The sequence below is a fragment of the Pomacea canaliculata genome, linkage group LG6, assembly GCF_003073045.1.
Source record: "Pomacea canaliculata isolate SZHN2017 linkage group LG6, ASM307304v1, whole genome shotgun sequence".
Lineage (NCBI taxonomy): Eukaryota > Metazoa > Mollusca > Gastropoda > Architaenioglossa > Ampullariidae > Pomacea > Pomacea canaliculata.
In genome coordinates, this window is record NC_037595.1 from 29550105 (window position 1) to 29568609 (window position 18505).

The window sequence follows — 18505 nt, forward strand, 5'->3', positions numbered from 1 at the left end:
TATTTTGTATCTGCTATACACCTTTCACTGCTTAAAAACTTAATAACTTAAAAATACAATTGTGTTACTCAATTGATAGACAAAAAGTTTCAAAATCTCCCACATCCAAAATGTGGAATTTCGTGACCTGCACACTAGTGTGTGGAAGGATTTTAAATGTTTTTTAAATTTTGTTTTGACTTTGTTTTGACTTTGTTTTCCACTGTTTTCAATGGTTGCAAAAGTTCTTGGAGTGGTCATTTACTTGATTGAAAGGGAAAACATGATGAAAAAATAAATAAAAGGACGCCTGAACGAGAATGGCAGGAACTATTAAGCGAAATGAGAGTCCAGGGCAGAGTCCATGCCATGGCTGACTCCAAGCACCGACATATTGGCTGCAGGCGGAAGCAGCCAGTGAGTGATCTCCCATTGCTGGATCATGGAGGACCATCGTCCACTTTGGCGTGCCCTTCTCTCTGACATGGAGAACATTTACAGAAGGCACTTTCTTATCATCGCCTTTCCTTAACCTGAGATCCTCTGGAGGATGAAGGTCTTCTCTGGGTTATTTTGATTCGATTCTGGGGACGATAGCGGCGCGGGGTTGATCGATGAGTACTTTGATTTTTTAAAAGACCTTTTTTTTGCTCGATTACATTAACCTTAATGAGGTATCCGTACAAAATTGACTTCAAACATGTGACAAAGTAATTTCCTTTCACCCATTGGGTAAAATGCATTGGCTATTGAGGCATTTAGCCGAATAAGACAAGGACCGAGATGCCACTGATCTTCAATGTCAGAGGTGAAGAGGAGATAGCAGCAGCTTTATTCCACTGTTAACAGTAATCAAGACAAAAACTTTAATATAAAGGAGTTAACCTAATTACTAAATAAAAAAAAGTTAGCGAATGTTTTTCATGAGAGTGAAGCAGATTTTGATGAGATAAAGTAGCAGAGACGGTAATGTGCTTGTATTTTTTTAGAAGTTTAGCTGACTGCCTCTCGTTTGTCTTCTGTTTGGAAACTAGCAAGAATAAAAATAGAACAGGGAATTTCAACCAGTCAAAATGCACGATAATTACAAATTTCATGCATGGTTTAGACATGCCAACGGCCAACATATTTGTACGAGAATCAATCCTCCGACTTCCCCGGACTGTTACCTCCACTACACAGCAGCTTCAATGGACCGTTCCACTGTTTTATTTTACATGTGGAAAATGTATTTTATATATCTGGGTTAGCTATTTTTTGCCACATGATGGTGGAAGAAATAATTCCTTGATACCGCTATCGCATCCTTTGCCATGCCGATACGCGCATGCGCACTCCTTGTGTTCAGATGTCCACCCGATGGCTGTCCGCGGGGGTTCACTGACCACGAGTGGCTGTACACCGATCTCGATTTCTCTCCCGTTGCCTGATCGTTGTTGGTAAGGGGTTTCCTGTCTATTATTTATGTTTTCTTTCTTTTACCCCTTCGGAAGTATTTCAGCCGACGGTGTGCAAGTATCCCTTCCCAGCAATCTTCGCGAAGCCTTAACTGACAGCGTACTTTCCGGCTCTGCTCTCCCTCATCCGCTACCCGGGGTGTTGAGACAGCGTGGGGGAGGACCCGTGGAAGACAAACACATTTCTCTATTCACACACACACACACAGACCTTACAGAAGCATGCACGCGTAGCAAGAACACGAGCAACACTCATTCTGCCCACACACATCATCTTGCCTGTAAACCTCTATAACAAGTCTGTGCGAACACAAAAATAAAACAAGTTTATCCATACACATGTTTATCCCACATACACACTTCTTTATCATTAAGTGGGATGCAAAAAATAGGTTTATCAGACATAAACACACTCTAACCAATGTAATCCCGAGGGCGGACAGTCCGCGACAAAACGTTTTGCTTCTTGAAAAAAGCGATGCCAGCCATGAAGAAGACCAGACAGTCTCTATTTTAATGACAAGAATGACATCTTCCCCATCCCAGGGTCATATTGATGAACACGTTCGTATCTCAGTTGTTCTGCATTCGCGGGGGATCCTCCAATGTTCAGCCAATAACTTGACGAAAATAGAAGCCGTAGTCATGAAGCAGAGGTAGGGTTACCTCAGGATTAGCTATCGACCGGAAGCTTTGCGGGGTCCTGCAACTGGAAACTATCACAGACCTGGGTGGTCGGCTGATAGTCGGCTCGACACGACAAAGATTATGAGACTGAAATAATGAAGGAACAAAATAGAAAGAGGGGAAAGAAGAACTTTCTTCTAAATTAACGATGATAAACATAAGCACAGTGGTACTTACACAGTGAAGTGATAGATGAAGCACTTCCAGCCAGTTGGACGTTCCAGGAAGTTGTAAACCTTCACCTGTAAGGTAACCTTGCGACTGTTCTTTGGATGGTAGTGGTCTTCCAGCAGACGGTCCATCTGTGTCATCATGGGCTTCAGCTCAGTCCACGACACCTGGGAGTTGAGGCTCTCGCCCCCGTCTGTCGCCTCCTGCTCAGGTGACATCTTGGAGAAGTAGGAGAACCTGCAGTTTAAGTTGGGTAGTTCCATCCGGTGCTGACAGGAAGTAGTCACACAGAGATGGACACGTCTGCTTGATGTCGGAGTGTTCCATGACTGAGCCTGTCTAAGCTGCTGAGCTACAATAACAAACAGTAGATGAACTACACGCACCTGGTGAACCCAGACACGAGAGCCACTCCTCCGCCAGTCACAAACAACAAAATCACACGTGAAAACTCATATCACAGGGCAAAGGGAGATCAGTCAGTAGTAAGTAATGTGTACACACGTCCTCTTAATACTCTTGACTGATACTCAAAAGCGTTGCCATGACAACGGAGAAGAGCTAGTACACTCGTGAAGTGCACACTGGAATGAATTAAACATAGAAAGGATTTACTAATAATTATTGGCACAAACTTGATCGTTTAGTGGCAGAACACTCAGGCAACTATGTTATTTCAGCGATTTATAAAACGATAAACTTTGTGGAATAAGAATCACACATCCTTTCACTGTGATCCCACGTGTCACAATCCACAGTTGTTGTTTTTTTTAATCCTGTCGAGCTCGCATCTACACAAGAAACACACTCAGTCCTTCGGGTACATTACCCAAGTTTCACAGGAATCACAGAGAAGTGCAAAGGTGACACTCATCGGGTGATCAGGTGGGCAGCAGCAGTGCGTGCACACGTAGGTGCTCCATGAAAGATGAATGAAGACTGTTCTTCACACACACCCGACCCGCGCCTGACCCCGCCTCACGCCAGGTCATGTATGCTGACGAGCGGGTGACGATGTCCAACGCCACGTTGACCACCAGCGCCGGCGACCACGGACATGTCGCTGCAGTGTTGCCAGCGAGGAAACAGCTGGTTGCGACACCGAGGTCTGGCAGTAAGTCTGGCAGGACAATGTGTCACCTGTCAATTTACTGGCACCGAGGGTCGATTCCACGCGGGCGCAGACTCAGGCTGGTCCTGCAGTCGTCGTGCACCCGCCCAGGTCGTTGGGCAAGTTTCTGCTGTTGTCTCATGCATATCTATAATATCGATATTCAGGAAGTGCCCGCTTGCCAACCACCACTCTCCCAACCACAGATTTATAAAAAAAATGGACGACTTGCAGAACCTAATGGTCCTCCATCGTTTGAAGCTGTGGTCTGGAAAATGTCATTGACTTGTTGCGAAATAGTTCTATACAAGAATCCCTGACATAGAATGCCAAAATGATGTCTCTGTGGGATGGAAGAGGGGGGGAAGCTAAACTAAAAAAATCCATAAATAATGTGTGGACGAAGTGTACGCATCTTGGGGACGCAGTCGTCTTTACTCCCGAAATGCCAGCGGAGATTAAGTCTGCTTTCCTCCATTTCCTCCGACTTCAGAGTCTTTACTCCCAGCATCAGGGGGACATCAGCTTGAAGTGGGCTGCAAAACACACAGACAGACACACAAATGAACAATAATGAGTTTACAAGAGCTGCATTACTGATGATAAAGATTTTTTTATAATTCACATTCAAATTATAAAAAAAATAACGGTCTAAACGATGAGGTGAGGTTGTAGCACACAACCCTGAAGCCAAACAACAAAAAACCTTCGTGTTTGTATTTACCACAAACATGAGGTCCTCCGCTGCCATTACATACAACCTTTTATTAAAAATATGATTGAACGAGGAGCGTGAAGTGGAGTTTCCTGTTTGCATGTTTTTGTTTACAATGGAGACAAACTTGGGACTAACGATTAATTAACGGCCATCCATGTATTGACTAATGGTTATTACATCTCAACACTAGCAGATTATACCGATGTAATTAAGCAGTTGTATACAACATTTTCCAGAGTATTGTCTATGCAAATACAATATAAATACTTGTTTACTTGCTACTTGCTCAGGTATTCAAGGGACTGAAACTATTTGAAACAAGTGAAACAGACAAAATGAAGTTTAATTATAATTATTAAATATAATTGCTCTCTGCTATGTATAATTGCTTTATTATATATATAAGTGTAATAAAAATTGTCTTCTCTATATGAGATGTTGAAGTTAATACTTTGTTTTGAACTGTAACTGATATCATGTATTTACGAACTCATTACCACCAGAGGGCGTAAGAATAAAGTATTTTAAAGCTTCAATCTTGATTATTTTGACACCGCATGTTGCAGGCCATCAAATTAACGACTTTTCTTGTTTCTTGTTATTTACACGGAACAAGTTCCAGTCAGAAGTCATCAAAAGCTGTTGGAGATAAAAACACATCGCAACATTTCTTAACTCGTTCGCTTCATCACTCTCTGCGCGAGTGGAATAAAATATTCAAGCTCGGCCCTCGACTATCAGGACAGGATCTCAAAGGGATTTTTGTCCACGTGACAGGTTCTGGCAATGGTCCACCAGCCACAGGCGCACCACAGCAACGGTTCATGCATTCGAGAATAAAAAGACAAAATGCCGCCAGCACATTACCCTTGCACGACTGACCACTTCCTCAGCCAAGAGGAGACAATTGAACCTTCGGCAGTCATGGCTGTACGCCGGTTAATGGCCTTGCGTCCATTTGAGTTAGACTGTTGCCTGCTGGGATTGGTGTTCATGGCCATTGTTGGTTTGCCCACTGGTTAGATAGGGTGAAGAACAAGCAGGTATGCTAACATGAGTGAATGACTGGACAGGTGTACTAACATGTGTGTAGTCACGTGACTGCGTCTTTGTTTTGTTTTTGACAAATTTAAACATTAAAAATATGCTTAGGTCTTTTGAATAGTTGTCAAGAGAGTGGATTTAGAAGTCAACAAATTATCAAACAAGTGTTCATATGTTTATTGGAGATTAAAGATGGAAATATGATGGTGATCAACATGATCTTTAGGTGTTCGTCTTTCCTGTGGTGATCAACTCCGACATTTTGTCCCACAGCTTTTGTGGTGAACATCCGGGCTATTCAAACACGGTGGTGAGCTTTTCTTAACTCCTTTCTTGTTGACTAGTTGATTGACTGTTGTATTAACCAACTTTGCCACTTTTACACTTGTTTAGAGTCATTCACACGCCGCATGCTAGCCTTATAACTCCATCTGTCGCCGGCTACTTCAAATAAACGCAGATCGTTGATACTTTGAAGACCACAATTCCTCTCAACACCACCATGATCATCTCCATCCCTTCTTTATAGGGTGATAATGTCACGGAGATCGTTTTAGGGTCTCTAAACCCCATAATTCTCACACTGACTGGTCATAATGATGTAAAATGTCTCCCTGGGAGATTTTTAAATTACCATTATTCTGCTCTAAGATTGTTTGCCCTCGAAAGAAATCTTGACATTCTAGCTCAGTTTAATACCGAAGTGATTTCTATTGTCAACACGATAGAAAAATCACGAAGCATCACGTGAGAGTCTCAGCTTAGCCTGACAAAGTTATACAAATATTAGGTTTATTAATAATATATTACTGATTGAAATTCATTTGTAGAAACTATTTTATTTGTTATTTCTACTTTAAAATCATTATGGAGACAAGAAGTAAGAGATAGAGACAGAACGAGAGTATAATGACAATGACATATTTGTGACAAGGACTATAACTTAGACAAATGTGTTTTTAAGTGACTATCCTTCGTCCTCGAGAAAAAAAGAGATTAGTTAAGCAAGAAAATAATACTGTATCAGGAGGGAGGGAGAGACAAAGAAAGGGTTAATGTGATGAGGAATGGCAGAGAAAGGAAAGAGAGGAATAGTGGACTAAATTAACATTGACAGCTCTGTTCTGCTCCCTTCTGCCTCGTAGCTGTTGTCTGTGGCAACATCCGCCCAGACTCTTGGCATCATCAACAGTCAGCAGCAGCCACGCAGGACGCCCGCCGGTGTGACGAGGGCATCAGCATCATCATTGAGGTCCCGGCGACAGACCGGGGCACCATGAAACTCAAAATATAGTGAACCTGATCCCTATGGTGATCTGGCTATCCCAGGACCTAGCTCTCTATCAAAGGGTCTCGCGGTTGCTCCCAGGAAGCCGGTGTCGCCATCTACAGACCACCTCAGTAAAATTTGTGAGTTGCCTCTCTTGCACTGTGGAGAGGGTTTTATTACCGAATTATGCATCATTGACTGTTTGTCCGGAAACTGCTCTACACACCAGACATGGTTGGTTGTGGCCTGACCCAATGTCGACCCCGAGTCAAAGAGAATAAACGGTCTTTATTCTGTGGACAAGATTTGGGAAACTGCTTTTTTTAACGTCTCTTTTATATTCAGACTGACAAACGCACAAAGAATATTCTTTGCGTGCCTGTCAAAACTCGTCAGTGACAGTCGAATAGTCTGGAAACTTGATAATGAACATGTGACAAAATAAAAACAAATAAATACTGTGTTATAAAGATAAAACTATTTTAAAACAGTTTTTTTTTTGGGAATTTAAACAGGCCAACATTTTTAAGGACATTATCCTCTGGGATGAGCATTGATTTTTGTACTGTTTCGCTTGTTTTAATATAAAGTTGAAAATGCACACACAGCGTGTATCCTGTGCATGTTGTCTCATCAATGTTGCCCTTCATCTCATAAAACACAGAACTACATGAACCGTAAACAGCGTGAGCACAATGTAGTGTCAGGTGGTCACTCTATATACATACTTATTTTATGACAGTTATATATAGTATATAAATATACATGTAGTTATTTCTCGATGTTCTCGAAAAACTAGGAAATAGTAACAATATGTGCTCAGATGACAGAAAATGATTCAGAAAATATTAAAAACAGTCGCAGACAACTTAAAGTATGTCTAAGAATATCAAAATATTGGAAGATCGATTGAATTAGACTAAGAAGGACCATTAATCAAAGGTGTTTTTTTTCTTCTTCCGTCTCTTCAATGTCTTTTTACCTTCCTGCCAGCCGATCTCTCATAAATAAATAAATATCCACAAGAGTGCATGTTCGCGAATGCGCTTTTCTCTCTTTCATCTCTTCTCTTCTCTTCTCCCCCAGACATAAACATATAAGTGTTGATAGGTGTGTAGAGAGATTTATGTCTATCTTCATGTATACAAGAGCCTGCAGGAATTTCACTTTTTCTTCTTTTGTCTTTATTAGTTTTCAAAACATTCCTAATGAGTAAACCCATTATTTGTCCCGGCATATGATACATTAAGCATCGTGATCAAAGTGAAACAAAACAAGAATATTTTGCCACATCAGCTACAAGAACAGATTCATCATCACCATTAAACTCATAAATAAATTCCCCCATGATGTCAAAGAAGTTACCAACAAACAGCAGGATCCGAGGCACAATTATAGTTTGAACTCTGAAGGGAAAACAACAACAAGATGCTAATGGTCGGAGGCAACTGATGCGAAGTCGATTTTCCCCGCAGGACAACATTTTGACGAAAGCATAACATTTCTAAACCTCGCAAGACTTGGCCTTTGACATTTGGGGCTAACCCCAGACAATTTAAATAAAGCACACCCAGGGGTCTAAAAATGTCCGAAGAAAAGTACATGAAACGAGGCGGCCAGAAGCGAAATTAGTGTTCACAGGGTGGCAACAAATCGTGTAAAATGAGCTAAAGGTCACATAATTTGGGAAGTAAGGAATGTTTTAAGTTAGAAGCCTGGCTTATCAGTGGTAAATATCGACTTCCATTTTCCCCTTGAGTGGATAAAATACTTGGGTGGAGGCTGCCAATCGATGGAGCGTTTCAGAGAATTACTTTCACATGTTAATTAAGTCGCCAAGCTTGTCCAGATGGAGTAGACTAAAAGTTTTACATGAAAGAACTTATTTTTTACACTGATTGCCAAGTGTGCACTAGCCAGATGTCATACGAGCATCTCTGCAATTGATCAAACGAAATAATGAGCGGATAATACCTCCCGTCCCTCCACTGGTCTATTTTTAATATGTCTGGAAACATGTGACTGGCTGCGAGTGATTCCAGCCAATGACGAATGAGTTATAAATAACAGAAATCAACGGCCGTGGAGTTTCCTGAAAGGAGACTGACGAAACCTCAGTTTTCTTCGATTTGCAAAATTAATATTGGGACTGCTTGCCAGCATCTTCCTCACATGTATCACAGAACCTGAAGTATTTCTCTGTCTCTCTTCGTGACCTCCAACCTGTTTCTGGTCTGGGTCATGCTGTCACATCCGACATTTGTCCAAAGGTTTGTTTTGCCTACATTTTACCCGATATCTATTTTCATGGACAGATAGGTCTAGTCTTTGACTTTTCACCAGACATATATTTTCCTGTACAAATTTAAGGCATTCTCGATATTTATGTTTATGTTTATATTTTCACACAGTAAATATTCTTATTTCAAACTTGTATTCGCATGAATTCTTGAATTCTTATCTCCGCCTTCGTGTGTCCATCATCTTTTCGTTTTCGATACAAAATGTTTTTAAGTCGGTCATTTTAATATAACTGTGTTACATTTTTTCATTAAAAAAATTTACAGCGGGAGAAAAATGATATCAGACTAAGAACTTCATTGAAACTTGGACGAACTCTCCATCACTGTCTCCCTTAGAAACACGGTCACACAGAAATGATAAGCAAAACTCCACGAGACCAAGGAATAAGAAAGTGGACAAAGTGTACATTGGTGTTGTGTTTTTGTTACAGCAAGTGCTAGTATTGATGTCGCGCACTGCATGATGGGTCTGGAGTGGTCCTCCCCGACTCTCTCTCTGTCTCCCATACTGCATGTGGTTCGCTCAATTAAAATTTCATGTACACAGCATTTGCAAGATCGATGGCATGGGCCTGAGGGTGTGCTGGCCGTGCATGCTGTTGTTTAATCAGCATTTGAAGTATTTTACACCGAGGTAATGAGCGTGTGACGTGTGCATATCGAAACTTTCTTTTTCTCAACAATTTGCTTTCTTCTCTCTACCGTGCGATGAACACTAAGATATGAACAGACAACCAGTGTTTCTTTGTTATTTACTTTTGTGAAATATATATTTTACATATCTGCATTTCTAAACAATGAATAAATAGAACCCAGTCAACAGAAGTTTAGAAGATAGTAACTGCCATATACTATCGTGGTGCTCGTTTCTCATTTACCTGTAGATGCAATTTCGTTAGAGATGTAGTTGGGGTTAGAGAGTCCAAAACAAGTGCAATAATATGCTTCACTGCAGTTATGTCGAAGGTCAAGAGTTTAATGATAATATTATATCCTATAAATAATATTATATCCTATCAATTTCTGTCCAGCAATTTACACTTTTTTTAAACGTTCACACCAAAAGTAGTTCTGATATAAGCGCAAGGAACTACATGCCCTCGGCTCGGAGGGTTTTAACGGACGTGTTTACGGTCCGTTTCGCCAATCTTCTTGCCAGTAATTTCCATCACGTTTTCGTTATCGATATTTGATAGTCCCACTGCGTGATGCTCTTATCTGTCTTACACGCTGTTCAAGCAGGCATGAGCTCCGCGCAGGCCCGAGCCTCGTTATCAGGATCATTCGGAGCCCGCGTCGTGCCACCTTTGCCCGCCGTGTGGAAACATATTCAAGAAGACTATTGAATTCACCGCCAGAATTACAAGGTGTCACTGGCTAAAAGCTTATTTTCAAGAGTGCAAGGGCACTTCGATTCTTCTGATGACAGTGGTATTTGCCCTCGGTAAGGGTTTGCTGTCTACCGTCTAATTTATTTTGAGTGACCGAGAGGAAAGGTAGAGAACCTTTAATTCATTTGATGATACATGGCAAAAATAGTGGAAGAGAAGGTAAGTATTGAATCCAAGACAGATTCTGTGACAGATTGATGCTGAGACAGAATCGAGTTTGTTCTATACAACTATTGTGACTTGACCCTGATAAAGGAATTTAAGCAATGCATAATTTAGACATTTAAATATTTCTTTGTTTACATAGTAAACGCTGAAAAAAGTTAAGAAAGAAGAGAGAGAGAGAGAGAGAAGCAAAATATAATTGTTTAGTTAATGTTATGGTCCCATAAAATAGGGCAATAATAATAGCAGAATGTTCAATCTATTTATAAAGATATATCCAACAAAGATAAAATAAAGTTAAGTAATGCCAAGGAACTACTTATATAATAATTTTTGATCTTTGTTAATACAGTTTCTAATTTTGGAACAAAACAAGTTTACTTCATTAATTTTTCAAAGTTTGTCATAACGGAAAATGCGCGCTGAGGCGGTTAAGCAGACAAATGATGTTTGTCGGGTATTTCAATGTTTGTTTAACATGAGATGACACGATTCTCAGAGTAGTCGCTTTCGAAAGACAAACTCAGAACATATATTTATCGAAGACAGAACAAACACCACAAGAAGCAGAGGATGATGGGATCACCCCAGTCACACGGTGCCGGACGAACTAAGCGGTTTTCTAGTATTTATGTTGCTATTTATAAAGCATCTTAGTGCGCACTCTGCTAGAAAAAACAATTACTTCAAACTTGTAATTTCTGTATTTTCATTGGCTGTATTTGCTAATAAATCGTTTGACTGATTTCAATTAAGCCCATCTTTACCCTGGTAAAGGTACTTTAGAAAAATCTGGAAATCAAATACTATGCAGAATTAAGACATCTTCTCGAGGGACTTTACTATTTCTAGTCTTTGTTTACTGTAATATTCCTGTATAGCAGGAGGCAAGGATGCCTGACAATCCACATTCTAGACATACAGCGTCCCTGTCATCAAATCTCAGAAAGTTCATCTTTACTGACCTTCTGACCTTTTGCTTGAATAAACTCGGCCGTATCTCGAAATCTTTTTTACTACTGGCTATCCCCGTTTCTGCTGGTATAACCAGACTTAAAATATTTTAGTATCTGATAAACAGATGTTTACAGGGATGACTTGTAGCAGTTACAAAAAAAGACATTTTCTCAATAACGCGATTTCCATGGTTTCACTAATATCTCCGATTTTTCAGAAATAATTTCTGATCTTAATTCAGCCAACTGTATGGCTTCGTATTAACATTTTACACAGGAAGCAGCCTAAAATCAAAGCCAAACTTTTCTTTGAGAATTCAATCAGCGACCGAGATTCCAGTGGACTTCTTTGCTGCAAGTTTGTTTAGTCAAAGGTTGGAGTTCAGCAGGGTCAGGCTAGTAAACCAAAACTCATCTTAGCTCAGTCGACTTCATCTTGATTTCAATCCTTGTTTGTATAATCCTGTGTTACATAATGGATATGTTGGTTGGACTGGTTTCGAAGAACAAAACTAGTTCGGCTGGTATCGAGAGACAGAACTCTAGTTTTGTAAATAATGTTCTGAAAGAATCATTTACTGTGAAATGACAGAAGTAAAAGTACATTGCCGCTAATGACTCATTGTTTGACCATCACCGGGATCGTTATTTGTTCTGTTACTATCAGGCCTGGCAGTGAAATGTATTTTATTTCTGTTTTGTAGCTGGCGGTAACAGCTGACCCATGCTTACATTCAAATCCCATTAACAGTAGTAATTAGTCATAAGGGTTAGGGTTTACCTCCTTTACCTCGCTTGGTAACCCAGGTACAAATTTCTGGTGGTTAGGGAGCTGTTGGAGTTTTCCAACGACATTTGTCTGCTCAGTCACTCCACCAACATCCGGGATAGCAAGCCTCTTCAAGGACGCAAAACAACCGGAAGTTCAGGATTGCTTGCATAATTTGGAAAAGCAAACAATAATAGAATAAAACATTGCCGAATACTGAACGCAATCAAAATTATTAATATTTATGTGCATTTTTACTTGTCAGCTAAGGTATTAAAAATTCATTCCAATTAAAGCAAAATTACAAATATTGTCATTACAATGTAAGGTTCACTTATGGAAAGAAGAGAAAAAAATAAACCACCAAATAAACACGGAAAAATGGCGGAGGACAAATTCAGTTTGGCGATCAAAACAGACCATTTATTTTGAGAAAATGGCTTTTTGAGGGCGCTAACGAGCTGAGAAAACATGTTTGTGAAGCAGCAGACGGCAGGTCTTGCAAAACACAACAAGCTTCTGGAACTCCCGATCTCTCCTACATCAATTTTGTTTTAGGGTGGGGGATGACATTTTTTTTTTTTTAGAATGACATTTGAACAGTGTTTGTCAAGTCCTCAGACAAGCAGGCGGGCTGGCACTGGTTCAATCCAGGCTCGTAAAGGATGTTTAAACTCTCCTTGGTGAAGTAGGGATCAGGCTGGGCTGATACATATGGTAATGTGAGGGAAGACAAATAATGGCACAACAGGCGGTGAGCACGTGTAAATGACAGCAACGACTACCCGTGTGATAACAACACCACTCTATGGCATACCCGTTCTCAACCTTTCTAGTCCCACAAATCAAGTATATATAGTAAATGTTATGGTAGTCGGATGATGCTATAAACATCGATAAATAATTTGGCATATTTAAATGAATGTGGTAGAGAAATAATTGCCGCAGATAATCTGATAATGAAGGTTTCTGATCAGATTGGCTTTTGTTTATATTAAAAAGATCATTCAAACATCAGAAGTAACTCCACTAGACGGGTTTCTGGCAGAAAGGATGCTTAGAGAAAGGGAAGGTGTGAAATAAAATAAACAGAAAAATTGAGCCCTGAGGATAGAGTTTGGTTTTATTTTTTATTTTCTTTTTAACCATGGAAACTAGTTCATTGTCTAAAGCTCCTGTTATCATCTCTAGAGAGATTTCTAATGGAAAGTGACGTGAAGAGAAAGAGAGAAATGAAGTGGATAAAAAACTAAATGTCAAACGAACTTAACAAAGATGAAAACGAAGTTCTTATCCATTTTAAAATTACGATACATTCACATCCCAGGGCAGCTTTAACCACAGATATGAAGTGAGAGGACATTGTTGACATGAAGCAAGATGGGGAACTCAAGAAAAGCCTTGTTTACGGTCATGTGGCGATGTACACACCCCGGTGATGTCTCGTCCTTGTATCTGTAGTCATCAAGTGGCAACAAAGGTGTCAGAGGGTGAAAAAACAAAACAAGCCGCTTCTCCTTGACAACTCCATTTCGCCCTGGGAAAACGAATTATAACTATGGCCGCTGGACAAATGACAAACAACTTTTAGAGACAAGGACTAACTGGCAGTTCCGGAAAATAAGACAGACAAGACACAGGAGACGGTTGATCCGTGTTTTTTTTTGGTTGTTTACATGATCTGTGGGATTTCAAGGCAGTCCAGTTTCAACTCCATGTATAACTGCAAGCGCTCTTTCATTGCCCATCCACGTATTCTTTTTATCCTATAACCTCTACCTTTCTTCTTTCTATCTCCTATGTTCTCCTTAGACTTACGAGGACAGAAATTAGATATCAATATCCAAACATGTACGGAGAGACACTTATAAAACTTCATAAAAAATGTTGGGCTTGAAGCAAGCCAATCATAGAATGTCACGTGGTCAGGAACAGAAAAGAAAGTAACTGGGATGAATAAATTGCAGGCTAACTACAGCAATGCATCAAACCTGTGTGTGTGTGCCGAAGGCAAAGGACGCAATTTCTGTCGAGGGCGCACATTGCAAATAGAGCACGTGATGCGATCTGTTGACACAACACGTGGACATACGTCATCAAGCGGACTAGGCATGGAGGATGAGGAGGAAACGAAACTGACAATGATGATGATGATGATGATGGTGGTGGTGGTGGTGGGGTGGTGGTGGAGGTGGTGACACTAACTTTTTTCTACGGCTTGTGTTGCTGAAATCATACTTTTAAACCAGGGAATAGGTAAATTAAAGTTGCTGATTACCATAACGAACACATTAGGACCTGCAACACGTGACATTCGTTCCTGAAATTCAGTCTCGCAAACCGACTCCGCCACTCAGGGCACCGCCTTAATGCACTGTCCGTGTTTGCGGAATGTCAATCCTGTTATCAAGTTGATGAAACCAAGCTTCATTTCCTACTTGGCTGTTTTCAAACATTCTGATATTCCCAGCCAGCTCATCTCAGACCTCCCCCTGGGGACACATTTCCGGTTGGATGTGGTGGGAGTCTACCCGGCTGTTGTTTTAACACCCTCCGCATCACTGCCTCTGTTTGCAGTCCACAGCATCGCAAGAAACTGCGTCTGTCGCCCTCGGCACACCCGACAATGGTCGAGTCTGTTGGCTGCAGGACTACGGGAGCTTTCACGAAAAGATACACCAGAAAATGTTTTTATCTTTGCTTTGTTCTGTAACGATTTGATAAAATCCCACACTGCGCACACAGTAGAAGGGTTTGGATGCTTGTCTCTTCATCTTTGACAGGAAAATACAGGATAATACGCCATCACTGGAAACGGGAGATTACCCAACACCTTTCAGCACGTGAGTGCAGTTCAGTGAAATCGGAGACAAACTTTGAAAGAAAACAATTTCCATCTTTTTAAAAGAAAATTGGGTCTAGGATTTCTGAATAAATAAATAACATAATTGTGATGGTGATGGAGCATGAAGAATCGTTGATATTTTTCATTTCCACTCGAGCAGCAACACGAGGAGAAGAAAAAAAGAAATAAAAAGAAATAAAAAGGCGCCAAAATGCAGGCCTGCTCTGGTGGGGTTAATAACCAAGAAGTCTTGAAGACAATTCACCGACAGGCAGGCGTAAAGCCATTTGCTCGTTGGTTGTATTTCAGGGCCCGGCTTTTGTGTACTCCTGGAAACAGTCGTAACAGTAATGGCCAGCGACACTCTCCCTGCCTGGTTACCATGACAGGAGGCAATGACCACCTTCTGGTGAACAGCACGCGGGGATGCTAGTCTGAGCTTGTGCAAACAAGACCCCGAGTACCTGCATTCGGAAACAACACAGCCGGCTAAAAAAAGAAAAATGAGAACAACGAACTTTGTTACGTGATGGGCTGAGAGAGTGAGAGAGGGATGGGAGAGTGAGAGAGGGAGAAAGAGAGGGGGAGAGAGAGAGAGAGGGATGTGTGTGTGTGAGAGAGAAAGGGATGTGTGTGTGTGAGAGAGAGAGATCTTGTGATGAGCTGCTGGTGTGGCAAGCTAGCGGGTACCAAAAACAAAGTATAAAGAATTTCAGGGTACAAAAATGCGCCTGACATGACAAATGGCACTGGCACCATGTCCAGGGTGCATTGCGGGCATGGAGGGCAATGGCTGACATTACTTTACCAACAGAAACAAAGACGGGCAAACGAAACAAACTGGAGGACAAGTCAGGTCTGAGAACGGTTCAACAAGCAAAAAAAGATTTTACGAAAAAAAAACAGTATTTTTTTTCTTTTCACTGCGTGATATCAAAATTAAAAATGGCTGAAGATCCAGGATTGTGTATAAACACCCTTAGAATGACATTGAACCGCAAAGCAATAAAAAGTAACAAATTTAGTAAATAAAATACTCTTTTCTCTTCCTGCTTGGGCGTTAATTTTAACTTAAATAAATAATCTGTTGTATATATTTATATACCAAAATGTATTTCAGCAAGGAGGGGGTAAACGATTTTACCCTCAAAAAGGATTTCATTGAAATGCTACATGCAATGAGATTATCAGATGTGTATGTAGATAAATTTGCACCAAATTATCTACTAGACATGTATTTTGAGATTTTATCTTACTTTGGTTTATATTTAGAAAAACAAAAAGAGTTTTCATATTATTTGATAGAAGTCCTTTTGCTTTGCGTTAGTTTACTTTGACTCCGCTAGAAAAATAAAATGGTGATATGTAAAGATTTCTTTCAATGATATCATTGGATGAAACTCGAAATGTTTGCTGCATAGATGATGAACAAGTCTCTGTGTGGTATTGGCATCTTGACTCGTGAAACCTCACAGTACATCATCACCTTAAGATGACAAACTTTTTTAAAAATAAAACCCGCCAAAGCCATATGAAAACCAAAGCCAAATCGCATGTGATTCCCACAAGGCTTTGCTTGTTTTCCACTCATGTCAACCGTTTCAGACATTTTTAAATGCTATCATTGATTGAAGCAGTCTTGCGAGACTGCAACTCGATTCATGAATGGCAAACGATGTATGTGTATGATGCTGGCAGGCTGCTGATACCACAAATATAAAACATTTAAAAACTGTAGAATCCTTTTAAAGCTCACAGTCTTTACAAGCGGCTGTTACAACATAAAAACTGAGCTCTCCACGTATGAGGCAATATTCCATCCAATATTCTACAGCCAGAAGGTCGATTTAAAATATATATATATACGCCTAAGTACATGAGTATAGCTGTTTTATTGACACGAGAGAACAAAAAAAAAAAAAAAGCCTTGCAATTTTTATCTAAATAAATGGATGTATACGTGTGTATGAAGAGACAAAAGCAAGAAATTCTGCAAAGTATATGTTACTCTTTCAGAAAAGCGCTGGATGTGTTAACATTATACTGTTATTGTTTATTTGTGTGCTATAGACAAAGAGAAGAAAAAAAGTATGGCACGAGAAGACTATTCTAGAAGGAGCTAGCTCCAATATCCATTAGCGCCCCACACAACGCCTGCTGTGGCAGAAGTCAGAAGCCTGATAACAGCATCGACTCTGTCACCACCTCTTCTTCATCTGTATTATCGCTATAAGGAAGCCCGCTAAGGACGAGATGATAACACGAAAACGAGGCTAGGGTTGGAAAGGATAATGGAATGCTGTCTACCGCCTCAATTACTGGTACATTGAGAATGGTCAATAAATACTTGGACACAGTGTATGAAGCAGCACTGTCTTTACTTATGTAAAATAAAATAAAACTAGAGAAAGACAGAAAAAAGAAAAATGTATAAAAAAGTAAAAATCAAGCAATAACAAGGTTTCTAATTTATTACTGAGGAATTAATGTTGTCATCAACTCCTTGCATACAAAAGCTGAAAGCTAACACCCGGGTGGACGCAGTGGTCAGGGTGAGTAGCGAAGGCTGTGGTCTGTGTATAGATGGCGCTGTGCCTGCACCCGTGCAATAAAAGTGCATTGATCACACCCAACATGGCGCCGCTGAAAGGGTTTGGCAGCAATCGTGTCTCACTGCAGACGAGAGGCTGCAGGTCTGAGAGTGCTCTCCCTTTCTAAAGTAATTGCTACTGGCAACCCCGGACATTAATACAATATAATCTCATAATACTCTCGGCGCTGGGATCAGCATGGGTATGTTGTTTTTCTTTCAAAGCGATGAAAAATATGCTCGTGACAGGCCTCATGGGGAGTGTTTTCAGCTAACATAATTACATTTGTGACCCAGGATCTGCTTTATTCGGGGTGAACCAAGGCGACAAAACAAGCAGAAATACGGACAGACAAACAGACGAGAACTACAAACATATCAGGAAGATAGAGAGAACGACATAATGACAAACTGGAGTCTGCCATACTCGCAGACGAACTCGAAAAACGAGAACACACACACACACACATATACACCAAACGGTGACTTTGTTGCCAAGGAAAGTGCATGTGTAAACAAAATGGTTCTGCACCTTCCCCACCCCTCCCCCAGGCTGAGTGCAGTTGGGTTCAAAGTCTGCGATGGAGCTTTTAACATCAGAAGCGACTCGTCTAAACGGAGGTAAACAACCAGAAGGTAGCTTGTCATCCTTGCGGTCACGAGAGCTTTGCTAGCTAACCTTGCCTGGTCCACACATCAGACTTTTGTGGATTTGGAGCCAAACACCCGGGATGAGCGGGGGGAGAGAGAGGAGGGGAGGCAAAGGTATCCAGCGTCTTTGTTTAAAGTATGGAAACCAAGAATCGGGCTCTGACATGCTTTAGAATTTTCAAGTGTACCCTCCACGCAGAATTCTGTGAAGCAAGCAGTGTTTTGTTAAAGACTAGACATCGGGGTGGTGGTGGTTGTGGGGGTGGGGTAACAAGCTGCTGCAAGATGGGGGTCGAAGGACAAGAAGAGAAGCATCTGCAATGGTGCAATGGAGGTCGTGTACTCTACATGGAGATTATCAATGATTCCGAGTACAAGGCCAGCTTCTGAAGTCTGCA

At 40.7% G+C, this 18505-nt stretch overlaps 1 protein-coding gene across 3 annotated transcripts in view; it reads right to left on the minus strand.

Annotated features, from left to right (window-relative positions):
* LOC112566595 (potassium voltage-gated channel subfamily KQT member 1-like) overlaps window positions 1-18505 on the minus strand; it is a 62438-nt gene that overhangs the window by 28652 nt on the left and 15281 nt on the right. For all 3 annotated transcript variants that reach the window (XR_003099656.1, XM_025242844.1, XM_025242845.1), the window contains exon 2: window positions 2301-3941. Coding sequence is in view for 2 of the 3 variants with exons in the window: in XM_025242844.1 (XP_025098629.1) it covers window positions 2301-2557 (257 nt within the window). In the remaining variant the exon portion in view is untranslated. The remainder of the gene's footprint in view (window positions 1-2300; window positions 3942-18505) is intronic.